This window comes from Macaca nemestrina, chromosome 1 (assembly GCF_043159975.1).
Source record: "Macaca nemestrina isolate mMacNem1 chromosome 1, mMacNem.hap1, whole genome shotgun sequence".
In the NCBI taxonomy this organism is placed as follows: domain Eukaryota; kingdom Metazoa; phylum Chordata; class Mammalia; order Primates; family Cercopithecidae; genus Macaca; species Macaca nemestrina.
The window spans coordinates 35,872,975-35,899,111 of NC_092125.1; the positions used below are offsets into that span (position 1 = coordinate 35,872,975).

At 38.3% G+C, this 26,137-nt stretch overlaps 1 protein-coding gene across 4 annotated transcripts in view; it reads left to right on the forward strand.

Moving 5' to 3' along the window:
- The first annotated feature begins 1,578 nt into the window (after nt 1–1,578).
- LOC105484487 (RAS protein activator like 2) overlaps nt 1,579–26,137 on the forward strand; it is a 378,824-nt gene continuing 354,265 nt past the window's right edge. The window contains exon 1 of one of the 4 annotated variants that reach the window (XM_011746151.3): nt 1,579–1,892. In XM_011746151.3, coding sequence (XP_011744453.1) covers nt 1,691–1,892 — 202 coding nt within the window. In that variant the 5' untranslated portion in view covers nt 1,579–1,690. The remainder of the gene's footprint in view (nt 1,893–26,137) is intronic. The other 3 variants (XM_011746150.3, XM_011746152.3, XM_011746149.2) reach the window with 3 other exon arrangements.

Sequence of the window (26,137 nt, forward strand, 5' to 3'; positions counted from 1 at the left end):
AAACCAGAAAATTAACAGGACCCCTTGTAGATCAGTCTCTTTGTGCAAAGTAGGGGGGGGGGGACTAAAGAACCTCCCAAAAAGTATTAAAAATAGCGTTACGAAAAATCTCGTTTCACATTAGGTAGCCACATACAAGAAACACTGTTGGAGATCTACTATGTGCAAGGCACGGTTTAAGTTATTATTGTTCAAGTTTGAAATTATTGTTAACTTGTCAGAAATTTCTTAAACCTAAACTGGTGAATCTCGCCTTGGGTGGACATAAAAGTAAAGCCACGGCCAAGGACAGGGACAGTCTACAAATAAACCAAAAATAAAATACAAGTGACATCATTAAAGGAAAAAAGCCAACACACTGCACAAAGATCAAAGACAAAACGGAGAAACATGTTTGGTTAATACTGGGCTTTTGAGCATTTCATGTGCCTGAGAGGCCCGTCCATCCATCCACACCACACTTCTTCACCATGCTGTTGTAAACCAATGACAAGTCCAGCTTCAGCGCGGACAGGGCGCAGGGTGCAGACCCTGTGCATATCCCAGAATCCCGGACCCACTGCCACTCCACTCTGGGAAGGAAGGCGGCGGTCCCCCTTGGGTGACTGTAAGATAAAGCAGCTTCTTCCATCTCTTCGTCCAATAAGAAAGAAACGTTGGCCCATAAAGAAAGAAAGAAACAAATAAATAGGAAAGGTGTGAGAAGGAAGGGAAGCTCCTTTCTTTTCTGTTTAAATTTCCCGCATCCCTTTACCTCCCCGCCTTCTCAAACGGTCTTTACTTTGCAGAGACCCGGACCGCTCAATACCCTGCTCTTCCCGGGAGGGTATTTGGAAAGTAGGCGGGACAGGCCGGATGAATAATTCGGTGTCCGACTTTTCCTGCCTTTGGCGCAGTCCCTCCCCCGCTTCGTTACTCGAGTGCACACGCGGCCGGGCTCTCGGCGCTCGATTGCTTCAGCCTATCACCCTGGGATGCCGCCTGCCGCCGCCACTGCCACCGCCACCGCCGCGGCTGCCGGGCTTGTGGGATCCGCCGCGGAGCCGGAGCCAGAGCTGCGGCCGGAGCTGTGGCCTGAGAGTTAGGGGGCGGGCCGGCTCATTCCAGAAGTGGGGGCCGAGGACAGGCGGGCTAGAACCCGGAGCCATCGCCCCCCATCCCTCCTCAGGCTGAGGGAACTGGCACTCGGAGCTTCTGAGGCGGCGGCGGCGGCTGGAGCCGGTCAGAGGGGGCGGCCCCTGGCGGCGACGCCCCCAAGCCCAGCCCTGCCCGGCCCCGCTCCATCCCCAGCCAGAGCTTGGTCTGACCGCGAGAGACGCCAGCGGGGCTGAAGAAGGCGGCTCCGAGGAGGTGGGAGGGCGAGCCTCCCCTCCCGGGTTCTTCTGCGTCCTCTCCCGGGAGAGACCCACACACACCTGAGCCCGGACCCACCCTTGGTCGGGGCCACGCTGGATCCTCCTCCCGGCCTGGGTCCCGCCCGCCGGCTGCAGGTGGGCTGCAGCGCCCGAGCCTTGGGCAGTGGGCAACCGGGAAGGAGGTGAGAGGTGTCTGCTTCGGCTGCCGCTCGGGTCCCTGCCCTCGCGGCGCGCTCTCCTCCTCCTCCCCTTCCCGCAGGCAGGACGCGGAGCCGCGCGCCCGCCCGCCCCGAAGCCGCCGCCTCGTCCCCCCACCCCCCCCGCCCCGGGGCACCATGGAGCTCTCTCAGTCGTCCGGAGGAGCCGCGGAGGCGCTGTCCTGGCCGGAGATGTTCCCGGCGTTGGAGTCCGACTCGCCGCTGCCCCCGGAGGAACTGGACGCGGTTGTCCCAGTCAGTGGAGCCGTGGCCGGTGGCATGTTGGATCGGATCCTTCTGGAGTCCGTGTGCCAACAACAGAGCTGGGTCCGGGTGTACGGTAAGGATCACAGGCCGTCTTACAGGCTGGTGTTTCCTATTTTTGCTTGGGCTGAAATTCATTCCCTAAGTCTCAGGCTCATTCCCAGTCATCATCCGTGCTAGGTCAGTTTTCCACATCCCTTTTGTTCTGGGGGTGCATTTCTGACAAGTTTCTTCAGACTCACTTGGGCAGGGATGTGACTCAGTATGGTCTTTGGACCTTTTCAGACACCTGCAGTAAGTTTAATGCGGGAGTTGGGCTATCCAAGACGTAATGCTTAGGCGATTACTCCAGCGGAACTGCCAGGCAATCAGTCTTCAAGCAGGTATGATGGAAAACTCCTTGAAACCAAGTGAATGGGTTTTCGTCTCTTTTTCTTGTTGAATGAGGCAAGACTGGAAGCCAAGATATTATGAAAACGCAGAGAATAAGCTAATGAATGAAAAAAAAAATCCAAACTATGTATTTGATGGGAGCAGACTAATCTATAACCTCTGCCTGAACCTCACTCTCTAAAAGCAACCACTTATTCCAACGGGTGTGGATTGTTTCAGATTACACTATTGTTTCTGAATCTCGTTGTAAAGTGACTGGGTTGCCACTCAGCAGGTTAAAAGTGATGAACACACTAAAACTTTCCCTTTCTGCATTCCTGGTAACCACCTCTTTAATTAAAACTGAATGATGAGATTCTATTAGTGTGAGCCTTGTGGCAGCACTAAAACCATGCTGGTTTTGAAAACTCATAGCTTAAGGATTTATAGCCTGGCATTCAGGACTGAGCTGTGGCTTTCCAAAATATTGAAACGGCAAGATGTTTATCGCCTAGCTCACGTGACTACAAAAGACATTAGTAATGTGGCTGAGTATAAGATGGCAAATTTGAAGCACCTGGGATCAAACACAATGTTAAGATGTTATCGTGCAGTCGTGTGCATCTAAGCCTTTAGTGATCAAGTACCTTATGTTTTTTTCTTTCATCTTTCTGAACAGAGTATATGCTTACTGTTCAAGAGTGACCAAGACTTAGAAGGTTTCTTTCTGTATAGTTCAGTTGATTTCAAGACTTCATGTCCATCACTGTTAGAAAGATCATAGAACTAGTAGTCCAGAGATCCAAGTTCTTGCCTCAGTTCTACCACTAAATGGCTGTGTGATTTGCGGCAGATCGAGTCACTTTTTTTTTTTTTTTTTTTTTTTGAGACGGAGTCTTGCTCTGTAGCCCGGGCTGGAGTGCAGTGGCCAGATCTCAGCTCACTGCAAGCTCCGCCTCCCGGGTTTACGCCATTCTCCTGCCTCAGCCTCCGGAGTAGCTGGGACTACAGGCGCCCGCCACCTCGCCCGGCTAGTTTTTTGTATTTTTAGTAGAGACGGGGTTTCACCGTGTTAGCCAGGATGGTCTCGATCTCCTGACCTCGTGATCCGCCCGTCTCGGCCTCCCAAAGTGCTGGGATTACAGGCTTTCGAGTCACATTTTTGGCTTGTGATTCCTCATCTGTAAAGTGAGCGGATTGGATTAAATCATCACTAGTGGCCCTTTTAATCATAAAAATCGAGGAATTCTTCTTATAACTAGGTCTTAAGGATTTATTTCTGTACCACTCTGTATTTTGCTGGTTGTTTCTTGATGTTACTCTACTTACCGGAAGACTTAAAGCAAAGGAGTGGAAGACGATGCAAGGTCGCCCAGTTTGTTCTCAGCAAATTATATTACAAACTTTGGTGCCCTATTTTCGGTCTGCCTGCTAATCCCACTTAGCTGGTCATTTATAACAAAGGTTGATGAGAATCTGAAAGTGCATATGAATTAGAGTATATTGTAGTTACAACGTTTTCTCATTCTATCATCTTCCTCTCCTTACGCACTTGTTTGGCATACTGTTTTTTTGTGTGATGTTAGAAATAGGGCCATGCTACTCTAAGAATACGTTTATATGATAATTCAGTATTTCAGTATCCAAAACTATCTGGGTTCTCTGGACCTGGTGTTAACTATCGTTCTTCGTTTGTAAGGACATAAACGTCTATAAACGTATGTTGTTTTGTAGTTCATTCCTAGGGGTTGATTTGTGAAATATATATTGTATATTGTGTGTGTGTGTGAGAGAGAGAGAGACAGAGAGCAAGTTTACATTATGTTTTTTTCTTTCGTCCTTGTGAACAGGATATATATTTGTTATTCAAGAGTGACCACGACTTAGAAGTTTTCTTTCTGCATAGTTCAGTTGATTTCAAGACATCATATCAGACATCACACACACACATACATACCATGCCTTGCATTTCTGTGACCTAATGCAGACTTTCCACTGCATTGTAACTTTTTTTGTTTTCTCAATTAAACAGAAGTTGTTTTTATTTATTGTTTAGTGTTGCTACTTTCCTTCCTTTGAGGCAGCGCATCCTGGATACTATTTTGTTGTCTTTAGTTTGATGTAAATATTTCAGAACTATTGGATGACTCTTGGCTATGTCCTTAGCTAGTTTTAAGTTGCTTATTGTATGAACAGCGTGTATGTTTGAAAACTTTGAAGTAAAAACTTTGAAATAAAAATAATAGAATGTAGAAAAACAATTTGGAGAATACACTAGTTTTGTTTTTCTTGTTTCTTGTCTGTGTGTTCAAAACCTTCATTGTCTTGGATCATCTAGGTTCTCACAATTTAAAGAGACTTTGATGAGTGTAGTCTAACATGTTTTAGGGAAATCTACAAATTGGGAACCTAGTCTAGAGGACACAACTAGAAACTTAGAGTATATAATTGGGCATGGAGAACCTGGTTTCATTCTGGCTTTGCCACAGATTGGTTGTCTAACTCTGGGCAAGTAGTTTTAACTCATAATCTCTAGGTTTCAGCTTAAAAGTGGAATCTGGAGTAATTGGTGTCTGTGGTTCCTTTTAGTTTTAAAGTTGTCTGATTCTGTGGCTTGGCCCTTTATTTTACCTACAGGTTGGCCTATAATCTTTATCTTGGCTCTTTGGGCCAGGCATTAACCAAGCCCTTAACTTATGTATTTAAATCATGATTGTCAGGAGATTCTGGGGAGCAGTTTTATCAAAAGGTCAGTGAACTGAGTTTTCAAAGAAGATATATTGAAGGCAGATGTTTATTTATTTGGAATGTTTTCACAAGATAGGAAGTAAGTATGGGGATGTTGCTTAGGTCTAGCTCATCCAGTTTTGAGACCTAACCTACATAGCCATGTGGGTTCTAAAGATAGGGTAATAATTAGGAGCTTTATTAAGTGCAGTTTACATCTCCTGCAGTATACTTCTGTTTCAAATCATGATGGGAACAAACAACAACAGAAGTAACCCCCCAAAGAACATCTTAACAGGAACCTTTAGAAACAATATTTTATTAGTTTGCCTCACAAAGTTTGAAGACTAGGGACTATTTTGAGTTTGTTGTTGATAGGTTTGGCTCCTTGGTTGATAATACATATATATTGTGTACATATGTATATATTGTCATAATACATATACTCAGGGTTTTGTGTATTGCCATGATTTGGAAAACTTTTCTGGAATATGTTCAGAGCTTTATAATAGGTGGATCTATATTTAGAACACAAACTAATGCACATTTTTGAGACGTGGCTGAGAGAAAAATATTTATGCTGTCTGTCCTAATCTTCATTTTCTTTTAGTTGTAAAATGTTTCATTTGTTGTATTCCAGTATTATAAATTGTGCCCATGCCTTGTCAAGACTATACAATTTTTGACATCAGGGAGCCTTGTTTATCTTTGTATTCCTATCTTGCCACCCCCTTCATTGTCAACTTGTCTGCCAGATTGGTACCTTGCTCATAGTAAGTCAATGTCTGTTGAATGTTGATCCATTTGTCCTTTGACCATCCAGATCTCAACCTGACAGATTGTATGGGTGGTAGAGTAGCTTAAACAAAGGCATGCCACAAACAGCTAAATATGGATACAGAATCCAAGAGCATCAAATGCAGAACATTTTTCAGATATTTATAGCCTCAAAGCAAAGTCAATTGGCTGAAAAAGCTCAGCAGCATAGCGAAAGGAAACGGGAGTGGCGAAGCCAGCCTCACTGTCTGTGCTTTCTGGTAAACAATGAGAACATTAAAATTAAATACTTTACCATGAATGGGTGGGGAGTGTAGGACACTCTGGGAGAAATTTAAGATCCCAATCTCTAGGACTTCTTGCGGTGGAGCTCTGCACTCATCAGTGTGACAGATCTGCAAGTATGTGTTCAGATATGCTCTTGGAGAGTTAGAAGGGAAATATAATCAGCACAAGAAAGGGATCAACAAGAAATCTTGTACTTTTACATTTTAATATTATCAGAAGGAATTAGGTAAAATATTCTGTTAAGAAAATGAATAGCATCAACATTATTAGCATTAAGCGTGTATGCAGCTCATTGTTTATTGATAACAACGTAGGGACCTGCTGGAAAATTTCAAAGGGCTAGTACTATTTAAGCAAACAGAAGAAAAAGGGAATTAGTCATACATCATTAAGTACCTTTTAATTCCAGAAATGTGTTAGCGGGAATTTGGTAAGAATTAATAAAAGTTCATGAAGTGAATATGAGCTGATGAGACAGAAGCCTTATCTGGTTGTATTATGTGATACTGCTTATGCCTCACCAATTACGACACAGGATGAGATTTTTAAAAGTTACATTTCTGGAGGGTATGTCTCTAAATTTATTTAAAATGTTGCAACTAGTATTGCTAGAAGAAAATCAGTGAATGTGTATAAAATACATCCCCAAACATGTTCATGTTACTTAAATGTTTTAATTTCTTCAACTATTGATTGAATCTTTATACCTGAGTAGTCATATTTTAGAAATGTTTGGAATCTTAAGCTTGAATTCAATACTTAGGATGTGGCATGGGCTTGTTGATGTTATTAGTTTCCAGTGATTTCCAAATACCTTAAAACACATTAAGAGTAGACAGTTTTTCATTGAAATCAGAAAGAACTTCTAAGAATGCCTAGGCATGTACTGTTTAAGTGACTTTAAATGGCTCTCTTTTTTCTTCTTTTGAGAGAAAATTTGTATGTCTTATATAAATTGTGTGCTCTATTAATGTAGATGATAGTTTCATTTATAACATCTTAGTATTGTTCTACCCTCTATCATGTTGGTTTATTGCTATTTGATTTTCAAACAGTGAAAATATTTTTGGGGAATAGAATTATACATCCACAATCTCTTTTCCACAACCATTTGGACTAGACAGTTAGTTAACATTTCTGCAGGTAAACAAATGAATAGGCCGGGCGTGGTGGCTCATGCCTGTAATCCCAGCACTTTGGGAGGCCAAGACAGGTGGATCGCTTGAGATTAGGAGTTCAAGACCAGCCTGGCCAACATGGTGAAACCCCATTTCCACTAAGGTACAAAGAAATTAGCCAGGCGTGGTGGCATGCACCTGTAATCCCAGCTACTTAGGAGGCTGAGGCAGGAGAACAGCTTGAACCCAGGAAGCGGAGATTGCAGTGAGCTGTGATTGCGCCATTGTACTCCAGCCTGGGCGACAAAGTGACACTCTCTCAAAAAAAAAAAAAAAAATTCATACCAAGTGGTATAAAGACTATAAATAGCCTTATGTCAGTGCAGGTCAGACTTTACTGCAAGAAAAGTTTCATAAAATCTTTTGCTTTTCAGAGCTTTTTTGATTTAGGAATTGCAGATATGGAATTGAGGATCTGTACACATCTTTGGACATAAATAATATAAAGTTCTAGAACACCCCTCTTTGAGAATAGTTTGTGTGGATATCCTTTATCTTTTTCAGGTAATAACATTTACTGAACACATTTTAAAAAATGGGCTGGGCACAGTGGCTCATGCCCATAATTCCAACACTTTAGGAGGCCAAGGTGGGCGGATCACCTGAGGTCAGGAGTTTGAGACCAGCCTGGCCAACATGGTGAAACTTTGTCTCTACTAAAAATACAAAAAACAAAAAAAACAAAAATTAGCAGGGCATGGTGGCACGTGCCTGTAATCCCAGCTACTCAGGAGGCTGAGGCAGGAGAATGGCATGAACCTGGGAGGTGGAGCTGGCAGTGAGCCGAGATTGTGTCCTGCACTCCAGCCTGGGCAACAGAGTGAGACTCAGTCTCAAAAAAAAAAAAAAAAAAAAAAAAATTGGTATATACAGTTGTGTCCTACTATATTGAATGAAATTTCTGTGGTTTGCTAAGAAAAAGATGAGAGTCACATGACATAGTAGGCTTTACTAAGATTACTAAGGAAATGGTGGCAAGGTAGTGGTTTCTGATCCTTTGTTTCATTAGAAGGAAGGATGAGGTAAGTTGAAATAGAGGGTTTATGTAATTGTTCTTTGCAGTTGCTTTCTTCAGTAGCACAAAGAGATTTGATCACCTTTTAAGTAGGTGAACCACAAAAAAGCATTCAACTAATGACAGTTAATTCAGAAAAACTTCACCTGTTTGCTCCGTTGTCCCTCCCTATTGGAAAAACTTTTAACCAACTAGAGAGTTGTTTGGTCTTGTTAACCAGGAGGAGGAGTTTGAAGTGTGCTAAGGGCACTACTAAAATTGCTTCACCCTGTCTTGGCAGAGGGATGATTGCTGTCTGATGTTTGTAAAAATTCCTTTCTTCCCAAAGGCTGTCAAGTACTTCTAAGGCTAGTATATAGAAAACCCTGCAAATTTTCTGTAGTTGATTTTGCAAATTTTGCAAATTTCATGTAGTTGATTTTATAGTGAGAGGGCAGCCCATCAAGAAGTAATGTGGTACACAAATAGAAGGAAAAAGAGAAGTCTTGAGGCCCAGTGCAGTGGTGTTAGTGAGTATACAGTAAACAAAAGAAATAAAAATTGAACCCTTGAAGGCATAACAACATTTTATTTGCTACTAGACTATGATACGGAAGTTATCGTTTTCCTAATCTCTACAGCTGGGTTCAGATATGAGACGTCTGAATTTTACCTTCCCTTACTGGGTGTTAGTAATATCAATTAATTGTCTTTGTTGGCTTTGCTCATAAGGGTTCAATTTAGATCCTGATTTTATTTTTACCCCTCCATAAATTATCTTCAACATTGCTCAAGTTCCGTTCACATTGTGTCACTTGTAGCAGACTTTCTAAAAGTACTCCTTACTTCCATCCCTGAGTCTAAGGGATTGGTAATACTTACAGATACTGATTGAGAGAGTGAAAAATTTAGTGAGAGGAAAATATTCAACATAGAAAAGAAAACAAAATTCAGACAAATAGTCTGAAAAGTTAAAATGAAACCTTGAAGTCAATAGGTTTTGATATTTTTCAAAGCAAACCTTTAGGTTTTCTCATTAAAGAAACTGGCTCAGGAAGTTTAGCTTATTCCCAAAATTGGAGACAGACTCTACAGTTTGTCAGGATTGGAACTCTTAACTTCAGATTCCTGAGCCTCCTGATTTAGCTTCTAGATCTTACTGCTTTCCCTTAGGGAGATGGCCTCTGAAAGCTGAAGGTCAGGAAAACTCGACAGTGAGAAATACCAGATTGTTCGTTTCACAGCCTTTTAAGGGAAATGCTGGAAATACCATTACCTAGGTAACAGAAAACAAAAATGGACAAAACATCCATAAAGTAGGAGGATGAGAATAATTTCATAATAATCCTTAAGAGATAGACCAGAGGACAGATGAGATTTTTTTTTCATATTTTTCCTAAGCTCATTATCCGTACTTTTTTTGGTGCTGTGATTGGAAGTGATGTCTGAAGGAAATTTGAATTTCATGTATGATGCTTAGAACCCTGAATAATGCCTAATAACTTTGTACCTTCCACTTGAATTTCTAACCTCTGATTCCTGTCATTAAAAATTAATACCCTTTTTCTGATTATGAATATAATTTGTGCTTAATATAAAGAATTAGAATTTTAGGAAAAGCGAAACTTAAAATCATTTATAATTCCACCTCTTAGAGATAACTATTTTTTTTTTTTTAATATTGTGTTTTAGAGACAGGGTCTCATTCTGTTGCCCAGAGTAATGCAGTGGGCCAGTCACAGCTCATGCCTGGGTTAGAGTGCAGTGGCGCAGTCCTAGCTTACGTAATCTCCGTTGCCTGGGCTCAGGGGATCCTTCCACCTCAGCCTCCCGAATAGCTGGGACTACATGACTGTGCTACCATACCTGGCTGAGATAATTATTCTTTTAATATTTTATTGTGTTTTATTCCAGTCTTTTTTGTGTACAGATTTTTTTTGTATTAATACATATTTGGTATCATACTGTATATATTTTACATTCTACTTTTTTCTCTTAAGTGTATTTTCTCATGTTATTGAAAACATTAACTCATTTTTCCAAATATATTTTTATTAATTTATTTTAAAAAATAGGTAATACATTCCTTTGTTCCAAAATTCAGAGTATAAAAAGATATTCCATGCGCTCTCTCTTACCTTTCCTCCTTGCCTCTACAACTTGCCATCTGGCAGGCATTATCCCTCTTCCCAATCAACAAATACTTGGAATTGTTATGTATCTTTCCATACCTATTCCATGTGCATAGAAACAAATATAGAGATAGATAGTTATGTAAAATCCTGCCATAACAAAAAATTCAGGATTGTATTTCTGTAAGGTTAGTGAAATGACCAGAACAAACCTGCAAATGAAGTTGGCCATGAGTTCTGGGGGTCTGGAGCCAGTAAATTGCTTTATATCTGAAGTGATATCATAGGTTTTTACTGTATATATGCATTTTTCTCTATTTTTACACATATGATAACTCATTAGAATTAATTTTTATCTGCACTTTGAGATTCCTTCTTCCTTCCTCCTCTGCCCGTCTCTTATTAATGTATCTCAGACATATTTTCCTTTCATTTTGTAAAGAGGTCACTCATTCTTTTTATGGCTGCATAATGCCTGAATTAACCATAACTCATTTAGTTATTCCCCAAGTTTTGCTAGTACACATGATTCTGAAGTGAATAATCTTGAGTATAAGCCATTTTGCTTGTGTATGAGTATATCGGTAAGAAAAATTCATAGAATAGCTAGGTCAAAGGTACGTGCATGTATTTGTAATTTTGAAAGATATTGCCAAATTGCCCTACCTATCTGTACTTCGCCCGCAACATATGAGAGTGCCTGTCTCCCCACACACAGTGAATTATCACGAAATTTTGAATCAGGCAATCTGACAGGTAAAAATGGTGTCTTAATTTAATTTTTTAATATCTCTTACATTAAGCGTGATTGAACATCTTTTCATTTTTAAGAGCCATTTAAATATAACCTTTTCTGTGAACTGTACATACCTTTTGCCCATTTTTATTGGGTTCTTGGATCTTTTTCGTAGTGATTTGTAGGCACTATAAGTATATTAAAGCATGCTAAGGTACTCTTAGTATTTAAGTAAAGAACCTTTTATCTGCAACAGTTGTCAGTATTTTCATTTTTCTTATGGTATTCCCCCCACCCTTATGAAGAAATGATTCTTATACAATTGAATGTATCAGGTTTTTCTTTTATGGCTTTTTGGTTTTATGTCATAGTTAGAATGGCCTTTCCTAGGAGTTCTCTGGACCTTTATTTTATAACCTCAGAATAGGAAAGCCCATTCTTTTTTTTCCCCCCTCTATATACCCTAAGTACCTAAATACCCTTGGGGGACAAAAAAAAGAATGGGTTTTTCTATTCTAAGGTTATAAAATAATTATCTCTTGGTTTATCTAGTATTTCTTTGGTTTTATTTTTTACATTCAAATCTTTGATCCAGTGTGGTATTAAATATGAGATACGGATCCAATTTCATTTTTTAAAAGATGGCTTTCCAGTTGTCCTACCATCATTTGTTGAAGAATCCAACTTTTTCCTACTGATTTAAGAAGACTTCTTTGTTCAATACAAGATTGGCATTTATATTTTGGTTTATTTCAAGATTTTCTATTCTCTTCTATTGGTCTGTTTATATTCATGTGCCAGTATCACACAGCTTTATTATTGAGACTTTATAATATGAAAATATAATTTTTAATGACTAACATTTAACCATTATTCTATTTTAGATGTTAACATTTTTCAAAAATTTTAACACTTTACTGATTTGTCCTTGTGCACAAATCTTTGAACCAAACTTCTGAATGTTTTCTTACTCTGAATTCCTAGAAGAATATGAAATGTTTTTAAAGGCCTGAGACTTAGTGCCAAATTGGTGAAGACTTCCTGGAAAGTAATTCCTGCCTCTAGTATGTGAAATATAGCTTATAATTTTAAGTTCTACTGCTGTGTTGCTACCTTCAATGTATTAAAGGTATTAAAATCTTTTTACATAAATTTTATATAATACCTTAAACGTTACTTAGCGCATATTAAATGCCTTGAGTCCTTATGCCTTTAAGACTGTCCTTCAAAAACTTAGTTGTTGTTCAAATGGTACTCCTTTTGATTAATGGCATATTTCCAAGTGAATGAGGGAAGGGCAGGAGTATAGACTCAAAGCAATTGGTCTGCAAAAGGTCAAATCCATGACCATGGACTTATTTGTAGTATGTCAGACCCTCCAACTGAAATAACTTGATGCAGACATATGTTTTAGGTATTCCAAGAAGCACACAGTTGGTCACTTATCTCAGCTAGAAGGAGTTGACATTCATGAAAGTTCTTTTGAACATGGTTTGAATATGGTTTCATTTAGTTTTACCTGGATGAGTGATTGAGTTGTATGTCTTCTATAATACTGTGTAAATGAGCCAGTTTTATAGCATGGGATTAATTTAGGTATGTTCTGAGGAAAGTTTATCATAATGTTAAACAAAGCTGAATCCAAGTAATGGCAACAAGAACTAATATTAATGACTAAAGTAATTTAAAATCTTTTCTTCAGAAAAAACAATGACGGGAATAGGAATTAGACTATGGAAAAAAATCATATTTTATATAGACCATTAACAAAGTTAACCAAATTTTCTTTTACCAGTTAGCTGTTTAGCACGTAATACATAAGCATAAGCTTGTCTTGCTAGGCCAGAAAGGAGCATACTTAGAAAAAGAACGAACTGTTTAACTTTTAACAATGACTTAGAGTGGTTTGAAAGTGAAATGAAAAAATGATTCCTTATCCAGTTAATACTCTGGAGGTTTGTAGAAAAATTTGTTTAATTCAGGCAGGATAGAATATGCAAATATCTTGCTCCATAAATAAGTACTAAATAATGAAGACATATGAAGGATATGATATAATGGGAAAGTATGGCAGTATTTTTGTCAGTTTTTGAAGTGTATGAAATTACTAGACACATTCTCTTTTTGTGTTTTGGGTTTTTTTTTTTTTTTTTTTTGAGACAGAGTCTTGTTCAGTCACTCACGCTGGAGTGCTGTGGCACTATCTTGGCTCACTGTAGCCTGGACCTCCCAGGCTCAAGGGATCCTCCTACCTTCTACTAAGTAGCTGGTACTTCAGGTATGCACCACCGCACCCAGCTAGTTTTTTGTTTACTTTTTTTAGAGACGAGGTCTCACTATGTTGCTCAGGCTGGTTCCAAACTCCTGAGCTCAAGCAATCCTCCTGCCCCAGCCTTCCAAAGTGCTATGGTTATAGGCATGAGCTGCTATACTTGGCCACATTTTCTTTTTGAACTCAGTAAAAATCAATTGTAGTTTTAAAGCATTTTACTAATTTAGTTCATGGAAACATGAAATCGCTGTAGATGACATTATTGTTAGGAGTTAATCTATAACTCTGTTGATCTGAGGGATACACTGACAAGGTGAAGATTATTCTTGTTTTGTTTTTCAGTTCTTGTAATGAAAATTTTTTACTGTCATATTTTATGTAATAATTTTCCAGAAAGGATAGCCTTTACACCATCTCCAGGGTAGTGACTGTCAGCATTAAAAATCTCTTTGCCTGGCTATAATCTATATTTGCATGTTCCAGTTTGTGCTCAAGTATAGCATATCCACAGTTACAGATTTCCCTCCATGGTTCCCTTAGGCTTGACTGTGTACAACTTTATGTGTATTTGTAAATTTCAAGAATGCCCTTGAGTGAGGAAACCCAAGGCCTTTCTATTGCATGTTCCTATTTTGAAATGGCTGCTTTTTGTCCAAGTGGTTGGTGATTACTCTGTATCAATGTATGGACCTTGAATAAGATGGTCAGTACAGTAGCTACCAACTAACAAAAGATATGTTGTAATGTCTAAAACAACAACTTTACTTTTAATGTTGTCTAGTTTCACAAAGACTTCATAGTAGTTTTCCTTTTTATAGAAAATAAAATTTATATTCCTGTTTTTGAATCTAGCTTGATAACATGGTTAAGAAAGAACAATATCATATGGTGATTCCTGTTGAAATAGAAAGATACCCCAGATATAGTCAGATTTCTTCCTGTTTTGTTTAGGTCAGAAAGTCTTCAGTCATTCTTTTGCAAGTTCAGCCAAAATAAGCTTAAGAGAATATTTCCAGTTATTTGCATTTTAGGTTGTAGTTGTGGTCTATACTGAGATTGTCATGCCAGAGTGTCACCTTGAGAGAGGCTTGACTTTGAAATATCTATTTGCTGATCATCTTTCTTTTCCTGTAGCTTAACCAGCGTAATAAATTTCCCCATATATATCCAGTAATATTATTCTGTTTACCTGTGAGCATATTGTATGAAATTATATGTTTTTAGAGTTGCTTTTTCCCTACAATCTTGAAAAGCCTTGCATTTTTTTCTCCCAACAAACTTATTAAACATGATAAGTCATTTCTCCATTTTTTCAGGGAAATAATTGTGAAAAAGTTAGTGACTCCTAATGATTCTTGGGGAAGTGAGATGATTACTATTTGGCTCCCAATCCAGTAGTTTTCTCTATTATTGAAGTTCACATTTACTGTTTTAAATTTAACATATTTGTGTTAAAATGTATTACAGGTATTTTTGTGCTTTTCTAAGTTGTCTTAGAATTTAACAGTATGTCTTATCGTATCTTCTCTGCCTCTTTGAGACCCATGTGGATAACAACAGATGTTGAGTTCTTTGGTGAACTGCAGGAATAAAAGTGAGGATGTTAGATAGAGTAACCAATAAATTATTTTGTGTTTTTTTTTTTATTATGGTAAATATAGCAAACTTTCATTTTAACCCCTCATAAGTGTACAATTTAATGACATTAAATACATTCACAGGGTTGTGTAACCATCACCACTACCTATACCCCAAATGTTTTCATCATCTTCAAACTTCCCATTAAACAATGACTCTCCCTTTCCCCTCCTCTTAGCAGCTGGTAACCTCTATTCTTTCTGTCTCCATGAATTTGCCTATTCTTGGTACCTCATATAGGTGAAATCATACATTTGTCCTCCTATGTCTGACTTATTCACTAAGCTTAATGGCCTCAAGGTCCATTCTTGTAATATGTATAAAAATTTCATTTTTTATGGCTAAATAAATATTCCTTTGTATGCGTAAACTACATTTTTTATCCATTCATCTGTTGATGGACATTTGGGTTGTTTCCACATTTTGTCTGTTTTGAATAATGCTGCTATGAGCTTTGGTATACAAATATCTGTTTGAGTCTCTGCTTTCCATTCTTATATACCTAGGGGTGGAAATGCTGGGCATATGGTTGTTCTATATTTAGCCTTTTGAGAAACTGCCAAACTGTTTTGGTACAGCAGCTGTATGTACCCTTTTACATCCTTACCAGCAATGCACAAGGGTTCCAATTACTCCACTTCCTTGCCAACATTTATTATTCATTTTTGGTTTAACCATCCTAGTAGGTGTGAAGTGATATTCCATTGTGGTTTTTATTTGTATTTACATAATGATTAATGATATTGAGCATCTTTTTAATTGCTTATTGGCCATTTGTATATCTTCTTTGGAGACATGTCTATTCAAGCCCTTATTTTTTTGCATGAATTCTCAGTAGATATATTGGTATTTTTTAGATTGTCACTGATGGTGTTAATTCTACATATTAATCTTAACTCTCATAACTGTGACAGTCATGAGCATGATAATAATGATGATAATGAGAAAACTTGTTAAGTGTTTACTGTGAACCTGGCACAGTTCTGAGTGCTTTATGCCTGTTAACTTATTTAATCTTTATAACTACACTATCAGGTAAATACTGTTGTTTTTATCATTTTATAGATGAGAAATTGGAGGCATAAAGATGTAGAGGAACTTGTCCAGCATCATACAGAAAGCAAGTGGCTGATATGGGATTCAAATCTAGACAGTTCCTCTCAAATCTGTGCTCTTAATCACTATATAATTTGACTTCTCACAAATAAAGAATGCTAGTAGTTATTATAAAAAGTATTCAGTATGATGTTTGTTAATTTGTATCCCAATCCTGTAGTTTACTTATGAGTTTTATATTAGCACCATGACTGTAAAATAATTACATTTGTGATGCTTGATACGCTTTGGATGTCACGATTTTACAGAATGTCTTCATCGAGTTGTGTAAGTTTTATTAACTGTAGATAATATGAGGAAGCTCTATGTGGGTGAGCCATTTGAATAGTTCTTTATTTTAAAAAGGTTAAACAAAGTCTGTTAGCTCTCTAAAATTCATATATTTTTAGCAGTAATATAAAATATGAACTTTTTTTTTCTATAAAACCATACCTTTCTAGGCCTATTACTTATGTTTGATCAAGCCAGTGAAACTACTGATAGTTAAGAAACCACACAATCTTAAGAACCACAAGTTGTATTCATTTGGGACATACCTTTATTTACTCCAGGATTTATTCAGGTGGCTCCCTACTTTAATATTAGTAATTCTAGGAAAGAGAATTCACTTTCACAGAAGCAGGTCAGCCAAAATGTTGTTCAGAGCTTGGCTCTATGGGAGATATTTTAGGACATTGATAGAATTCACAGGTTTTTTGTTTTGTTTTGTTTTTTCCTAGATGAGAATCTTGCTGTGTTGCCCAGGCTGGTCTTAAACTCCTGAAGTCAAGCAATTCTCTTGCCTTAGTCTCCCAGAGAGCTGGGATTATAGGTGCATGCTTGTCTACTCACCTTCACATGTTCTTTTCTGAAAGCTCAGGAACACTGTGGGCTCTTAGCCTAGTTCTCTTTCTCTAAGTTCCTCTTGAGCCTGACTATACTTACGGTACATATGCTTTATAATTCATAATTTATATCCCAGGGTTTGGATTTCAAGGACTCAGAAACTTAAAGCATGATTCATACACACAAAACTGTGAATCAGTTTTGAAATTTAACTCAATTTCTTACAAATAGGTTGCAGTTCTTAAAAATCTGCGGTTCTGTTTTGGCCAATGTAGCAACAGGAAGTGAGTTACAGTATTTCATTCTGACCAATTCATATATCTTTTTAGAAACCAGATTTTGGTGAGGCCTGGTTGGCTCACGTCTATAATCCTAGTATTGTGGGAGGCTAAGGCTGAAGAATCTCTTAGGCCAGTAGTTGGAGACCAGCCTGGGCAACATAGTGAAAACCTGTCTCTACAAAAAATAAATTAGCCAGGTGTCGTGGCCTGCACTTGTAGTCCTAGCTACTTGGGAGGCTGAAGCAGGAGGATTGCTTGAGCCCAGGAGTTCAAGTCTACAGTGAACTGTGATCATGCTACTGCACTTCAGCCTGAGCTACAGAGTGAGACACCATCTCTAAAACAAACAAACAAAAAAACGGATTCAGTAAGATAATTGAAACAACAAACTACACATCTTTAAAGTGTAATTTGATGTATTTGAAATAAGTAACCATGAAACCATTACCACAATCAAGAAAATGAACACTTATTTTGTCTAAAAAGTTTATTTGCATCCCTTTGTAATTCCCCCCTTTCCCCAGCCTAACACTGGACAGCTACTAATCTCCTTTCTATCTGTACAGATTAGTTTGGATTTTGAAGAATTTTATGTACATTCATCCTTCAGTATTTACCAGGGGATTGGTTCCAGGGTCCCAACAGGTACCAAAATCCTCAGATGCTCAAGTTCCATATATAAAATGGCATACTATTTGCATATAGTTTAGGCTTATCCTTCCATATACTTTAAACCATTCCTAGATTACATAAAATACCTAATCCAATGTACATTCTTTGTGAATAGTTTTTATACTCTCTTTCTATATATATATATATATTTGTGTGTGTGTGTATGTGTATATATATATCTTTTTTTGAGACAGAATCTCGCTTTGTCACCCAGGGAGTATAGTGGTATGATCCTGGCTCACTGCAACCTCCACCTTCCAGGTTCATGCTATTCTTATGCCTCAGCCTCCTGAGTAGCTGGGATTAAAGCACACACTACCATGCCTGGCTAATTTTTTGTATTTTTTGTAGAGATGTGGTTTCATCATGTTGCCCAGGCTGGTCTTGAACTCCCAAGCTCAGGTAATCTGTCTGCCTCAGCCTCCCAAATTTGGGGTTTGCTGGGATTACAGGGTTGAGCCACTACACCTGGCCATACTGTATTGTTTTTTAAAATTTGTATCTACATTTTTTATAGTTGTATTTTTTTCTTTTTACGGAGTATTTTTGATTTGCAGTTGGTTCAATCCATGGATGTGGAATTTATGGAAGATCAACTGTAGGTGGAATTGTATGATATATACTAATTTTTTGTTTGGCTTCTTTCAGCATATTTTGAGATTCATTCATATTGTTGCATGTATCAATAGTTAATTCTTTTGTATTGCTGATAGTATCCCATTGATATTCTACAATTATTTGCCAGTTCACCTTTGGTGAACATTTGGGTTGTTTTTAGTTTTTGACTATGACAGATAAAGTTGTTGTGAACATTTGTGTGCTAGTCTTTGCACACACCACCACACCTGGCTAATTGTTTTGTATTTTTTTGTAGAGGCATAGTTTTGCCATGTTGCCCGGGCTGATCTCAAACTCCTGGGCTCAAGTGATCCTTCAGCCTCGGCCTCCCAAAGTACTGGGATTACATGCTTGAGCCATCACACCTGGCCTTGTTTAATATTTTAAGAAACTGCTGAATTGTTTTCCTAAGTGGTTGTACCGTTTTCCCATGTACCATTTTCCCACTAGCAGTGTATGGCAGGTTCCATTATCACATTTTCCTGCCAACAGTGTACGTAGGTTCCATTTCTACGTTTTCCTTCCAGCAGTGTATGTAAGTTCCATTTCCACATCCTCATCGATACTTAATTTTAGCCATTTCAATAGCCATTGTGGTTTCAATTTGCGTTTCCCTAATGACTAATACTGTTGAGCATCTTTTCATATGCTTATTGGATATTCATATATCTTTAGTAAAATGTTCAGTCTTTTGTCTATTTTCTTTTATTTTATTTTAAGATGGAGTCTTGCTCTGTCACCCAGGCTGGAGTGTGATGGCATGATTTCAGCTCACTGCAACCTCTGCCTCCCAGGTTCAAGCGATTCTCCCACCTCAGCCTCCCGAGTAGCTGGGATTACAGGCACCTGCCATCATGCCCAGCTAATTTTTGTATTGTAGAGACAGTTTCACCATGTTGGCCAGGCTGGTCTTGAACTCCTGACCTCAGGTGATCTGCCTGCCTCCACCTCCCAAAGTGCTGGAATTACAGGTGTGAGCTACTGCGCCTGGCCTCTTTTGTCTATTTTAAAATTGGTTTTGTCTTATCTATTGTATGAATTCCTCATATATTTTGGATATGTCATTTGTCAGATATGTGATCTGTAATTATTTTTTTCCTCATTCTGTGGCTGGTCTTATTCTCTTAAAAATACCTTTCTAAGAATTTTAATTCTTAATTTTGATGAGGTTGATTTATCCCTATTTTCTTTTGCTTTCCTGGATTGTACTTTTGCTATTTTATTTAAGAAATCGTTGGTGGCTGGGCACAGTGGCTCATGCCTGTAATCCCAGCACTTTAGGAGGCCGAGGCAGGTGGATCACGAGGCCAGGAGTTCGAGACCAGCCTGACCGACATGGTGAAACCCCGTCTCTACTGAAAATACAAAAGTTAGCTGGGCGTGGTGGTGTGCGCTTATAATCCCAAGTACTCAGGAGGCTGAGGCAGGAGAATTGCTTGAACCCAGAAGGTGGAGGTTGCAGTGAGCCGAAATCGTGCTATTGCACTCCAGCCTGGGTGACAGAGCAAGACTCCATCTCAGAAAAAAAAAAAAAAAAGGAAAAGAAATCAGGGTCTAGCCCAATTTCACAAAGATTTCCTTCTAGTTTTTTCTTTAAAAGTTTTATAATTTTTGTCCTGTGATCCATTTTGATTGTATTTTTGTGTATGGTACAGAATAAGAATTGAAATTCTTTTTTTAAGTGGATATCTGATTGTTGTAGCACCATTTGTTGAAAAGTCCTTTCAGCACTCAGGTGCCTTTGTATCTTTGTTGAAAATGAAATATATGTGTGGGTTTATATCTGGACTATTCTGTTCCATTGGTCTGTTGTCTATCTTGATTTACAAGCATACTGTTTTGATTACTATAGATTAATAATAAATTAAGGTGAGATATACAATCCTGACTTTTTTTTCAAAGTTACTTTGTACTCTAAGTCATTTGCGTACCCATAGGTCTTGTTCTGTCACCCAGGCTGGAGCTCAGTGGTGTGATCATTACTGTAGCTTTGAACTCCTGGGCTCAAGCAATCTTCCCACCTCAGATTCCTGAGTTGCTAGGACTGCAGGCGTGCACCACCATACCAGGCTGATTTTGTGTGTGTGTATGTGCGTGCGCGTGCCCGCGAGTGTGTGTGTGTGTGTGTGTTTAGAGGTAGAGTCTTGCTGTGTTGCCCAGGCTGGTCTGAAACTCCTGGCCTCAAGTGAACCCCCAACCTTGGCCTCCAAACATGCTGGAATTATAGCTGTGAGCCACCACACCTGGCCAGAAATTTTAGAATCACTTTGTCACTTTTACAGAAAAAGAGCCTGCAAGATTTTGATTGGGATTGTGTTAAATCTATAGGTCAATTTTGGGGAGACTTACTATCTTAACAATATTAAGTCTTTCAGTCTGGGAGCACAATGCATTTCTCCATGTGGTTTGTCTTTGATTTCTTACTACAAAGATTTCAGTATATAGATCTGGTATATCTTTTGTTGGATTTACCCTTAAGTATTTCATAATTTTTGATAATATTATAAATGTATGGTTTAAAATTTTGAATTTCCAATTATTTTTTGCTAGTATATAGGCATACAATAATTTTTTACATTTTTATCTTGTACCTTGCTAAACTCATTTATTATTTCTAGTATTTTTGTGTGTGTGTGTGGATTCCATTGACTTTTCTAAACGGAGGGTCATGTTGTCTGCAAATAAAGGTAGATTATTTCTTTTTGCCATCAGGATGCCTTTTATTTCTTGCTTGATTACATTGGCTAGAACTTCCAGTATAATGTTTAATAGAAGTGGTGAGAGTAGACATCCTTGCCATCAACCTGATCGTAGGTAAAAAGCAGTCAGTTTTTTGCCATTTAAGTATGATGTTAGCCTTAGGTTTTTTTTGTTGTTTGTTAAAAAATACAGATCTCCTTTATTAGTTTAAAGATGTTCCCTCCTATTTTTAGTTTCTGAGAGCTTTTTTCAATTTTAAATTAGGAGTGGATGTTGGATTTTTGTCAAATGCATTTCCTGTATCTATGGAGAAGAACATATGGTTTCTCTTTTTTGTTCGTTAATATTGTGAATAACCTTGATTTTTGAGTTTTAAAACAATTTACAGTCCTGGCATAAACCTTACTTGGTCTTGATGTGTTATTATTCTTTTTATGTGTTGATTTGATTTGCTAAAATTATGTTAAGATTTTTGTACCTATATTTATGAAGAATATTGGTTTTTAGTTTTCTTCTTATGTCTTTGGTTTCAGAATATGCTAACTTCATAGTATACATTATAAAATATTACTTTTTTTCCACTTTCTGGAAGAGTTTGTGTAGTATTAGTATTATTTCTTCCTTATATATTTGGTACAGTTTATCAGAGACGCCATCTAGAGCCGGACTTTTCTTTGTTGGAGGGTAATTCACTTCAAATCCAATTTCCTTAATAGATATAGGGCTATTTAGGTTATTTGTTTCTTCTTGAGTGTTCTTTTATTGTCTGTGTCTTTGAAGGAATATGTCTATTTTGTCTAAATTGTCAAATGTATTAACGTAAAATTGTTCGTAATATTTCCTTATCTTTAGAATCCTTAATGATGTTACCTCTTTCATTCCTGATATTGTTAGTTTATGTTTTCCCTGTTTTGTCCCCAATCAGTCTGGTTTATCAATTTTATTTATTTGTGTGGGAGATCTAATTTAGTGTGGGAGAGTAGGGAAGACCTTCTTGAGGAAGTGACATTTGTACTAAGACCAAAAGGGTGAATAGGAGTTAACTAGGTAGTGGGAGTTAATAGTGGGTAAGTATTCCAGATGAAGGGGATAACACCTGCAAAGGTTCTGGTGTTAGCCAGCATGGCAGCTTTGAGGAACTCTGAGTAAAGCCTGGAGCACAGATAGTGAGATGGTACCTGGTATAATATAAGGCTAGAGGAATACAGCTGTGCCAAAGATTTGGGTCTGGAAGGTGATGCCTAATGTCTTTGTTTTCAAAAAGACCACTCTGGTTGTGGTGTAGAAAATAGATTCCTGTGGAGCAGGAAGATCAGCCAGAAGGCTGCTTTGTAGACTGGGTAAAACATGGTGGTAATTTGGGCTAGGGAGATGGTAGAGAAAAGAGAAGTGGACAGAATTTGAAAAATATTTTGAAGGTTAATATTAATAAGACTCGGTGAGGAATGGTTATGGGGGCAGGCAAATATGGGGAGAGATAAAGAGATGTGTGAAGGGTAACTTTTGATTTAATGGTGAATGAAAACTAGAGGGATGTTGGTACTATTTACTGAGAGTTTTTTCCCTAAACTGGAAACATTTTTCTTCCAGGGGAATGTGCATTTTATTTAGGGATGTTTTAAAATCGTATTCATCTGTTAGTACCCAGCACAAATAGAACTTCTTCCCTGGAGTCTTTCTTGACGTCTCTTTGCTTGCTTTTCCCTCATGGCTAGAAAAAACCTTTCCCTTTTCTGAATTTCTATTAAACTTCGTTTATATTTCTATTATGGTGCTTTTTGATTATCTAACTTGTTGTATTCTTATTTGTATATATGTTTTATTTTCTTTATTGTAGTAGAAACTACTCGTTGAAAGGGAGCTTTATTCATTTTAATAGTTCACAACTAAAAGTAATGGTTTCTTTAATGAACACATGCTATATAGCCTTATGGAGATGGGTAGTCTATGAAAGAGTATACCTAGTTCAGTATATCAGAACTGTTATGCACATTGAGGTATCTACAAACAAGAAGAATCACTAGAGTAGTATAATAGTAGGAAAATTTCTTATGATTCCATTATTTAGATTATTAACCATTATTAAACATTACTTTTTTTTTTAAAGGGGAACTACTTCAGTTATATATGAATCTTTGCTCGAAGTTTCTTAATAAAGTAGATAGTTAATTTTTTTATTTTTTTACATTTTAATTTTTATTTATTTATTTTTTTGAGACAGAGTCTTGCTCTGTTGCCCAGGCTGGAGTGCAGTGGTGTGATCTTGGCTCTCTGCAAGCTCCACCTCCCGGGTTCACGCCATTCTCCTACGTCAGCCTCGTGAGTAGCTGGGATTAAAGGCACCCGCTGCCACGCCTGGCTAATTTTTTTGTATTTTTAGTAGAGATGGGGCTTCACCATGTTAGCCAGGATGGTCTTGATCTCCTGACCTCGTGATCCACCCGCTCGGCCTCCCAAAGTGCTGTGGTTACAGATTACAGGCGTGCGCCACTGTGTCCAGCCTAGATAGCTAAATTTTTTAATTTTTATCAGTCTGAAAGCGAAGAGCCAAACATAGACTTAAATAATGCCTAACACTTTTATAGGGCTTAATAACTACTTAAAACATTCATACATAATATATATCATTCTGTTTTCATAACAGACCTGTTAGATGGGTAAGAAAGGTATTGTTGTTCTTAATTTACAGATTTATGCCATACATTGAAGAACACTTATTAAGATGTTGGAATGAGGCTATTTTGTGTTTACAAAAATCAAAATATTCCCTTATACTTTCTCTAATAGAGTTAACTGGAAGCATTTGAGTAATAAAGTGATTGATACGGTTGTAAATAGTAGTTTTTTTTATGATTTAACCTGAGTAGCTTTTGGGGCTAGCATCTCAATCAGGTTCAATTTCTGAGATGAACTCAACTCTAACCATTCTGTTTAAGCATTTTATGATGTTTTAATATTTTAGTTTAAAACAGACTTTAAATTTGTCTTTGAACTAACTAGTAAAGATGCATTTTCAAATAGGTTTACTTACGTTTAAAATGTACTTTGAAGGAAATAGTGTGATCTTATAAATAAAGCACAGTTAGAATTTGGAATATGCTACGGTCTGAATGCTGATGTCCCCCTCCAAATTCATATGTTGAAAGTTAATCACCATTGTGATAGTGTTAAGAGGTGGGGCCTTTGGAGGTAGAGGGTGACTTAATCCTTGTGAATGGGATTAGTGCCCTTATAAAAAGCATGCAAAGGAGCTAGCTGTTTGGACTTTTCTGCCATGTGAGAATGCAGCAAGAGGCACTGTCCATGAAACAGAAAGTGAACCTTCACCAGACACTGAATCTAATGGGGTCTTGATCTTGGACTTCCAGGCCTCCAGAAATGTGAGAAATAAATTTCTATTATTTGTAAATTATGCAGTCTAAGATATTTTGTTATAGTGACCCAAATAGACTAAGATAGAATATAATAATATTCTTGGCCAGGAGTGGTGACTCAAACCTGTAATCCCAGTACTTTGAGAGGCCAAGATGGGTGGATCACCTGAGGTCAGGAGTTTGAGACCAGCCTGACCAACATGGTGAAACTCCGTCTCGACTAAATACAAAAAATTAGCTGGGCGTGGTGGCTGGCCTCTGTAATCCCAGCTACTTGGGAGGTTGAGGCAGGAGAATTGCTTGAACCCAGAAGGTGGAGGTTGCAGTAGCTGAGATTGTGCCATTGCGCTCCAGCCTGGGCGATAAGAACAAGACTCTGTCTCAAAATATATATATATATATTCTTTCATGTTCTTTTAACTTATTTTAAAGAGCAGTGGTTTTCAACCTTTTTGGCTCCAGGGACTGGTTTCATGGAAGAGACCTCCTCTCCACGGATGGGGAGGGGGTGAGTGGGAACGATTCAGGCACATTACATTTATTGTGTACTTTATTTCCGTTATTATTACATTGTAATATATAATGAAATAATTATACAACTCACCATAATGTAGAATTAGTGGAAGCCCTGAGCTTGTTGTCCTGCAACTAGATGGTCTCATCTGGGGATGATGGGAGACAGTGACACACACAGCGTGTTGCTTATCTTTAGTCTACTCTGTAATCTGGTTTTGGTTGCTGTCACTGCAGAAAACCCTGCTTCACAAAGATAGGAAGTTGGAAATGGAAGCAGACTTTTCAGCGCTTTTGTGGCAGTTTCAGAATATTCTGCTTTGATTTTAATCCAGAGGAATGGAAATTTGAAGTTGTCTCAAACATACTTTTAAGGTCGCTGTCATTTGCAGTCTCTAGCAATTGATCCTATTCTAGCATGGACAAAGTCAGTTCACTTGGCTTATTCACAAATGGGTTGTGGATCTATTCCTTCCCAGTTTGGGGATCTTTTGTGGTTGGGAAGTAATACTTCAACTCTTTTGAAAGCTGAGATAGGTGATCATGCACCAACTGGGAGAAAGAAGGCCCTGGCTTAGTGTCTTTCAAAATCTCTGCTAATGTTTGAAACATTTCAGAAATCCCATAATTCCAGTTTGGCTTTGAATGCAGCCACTTTATCTGTTGACTTGAACACAGTTGTCGTTCTCTCCCGAAATGACAGATTGAGTTTGTTGAGCAGGTTGAATATGTCACACAATTGAGCAAGTTTTTTTTTGGTGGTTGTTGTGTATTTTTTGAGACGGAGTTTCGCTCTTGTTGCCCAGGCTGCAGTGCAGTTTTGTGATCTCGGCTCACTGCAGCCTCCACCTCCCTGGTTCAAGCGATTTTTCTCTGTCTCAGCCTTCCAAGTAGCTGGGATTACAGGCACCCGCCACCAGGCCCAGCTAATTTTTGTATTTTTAGTAGAGATAGGGTTTCACCATGTTGGCCAGGCTGGTCTCGAACTCCAGACCTCAGGTGATCCACCCACCTCGGCCTCCCAAAGTGCTGGGATTACAGGCGTGAGCCACCGTGCCCAGCCAAGTGAGCAAGTTTTGTGACCCATTGTGTTTCACTGAAATGTGCT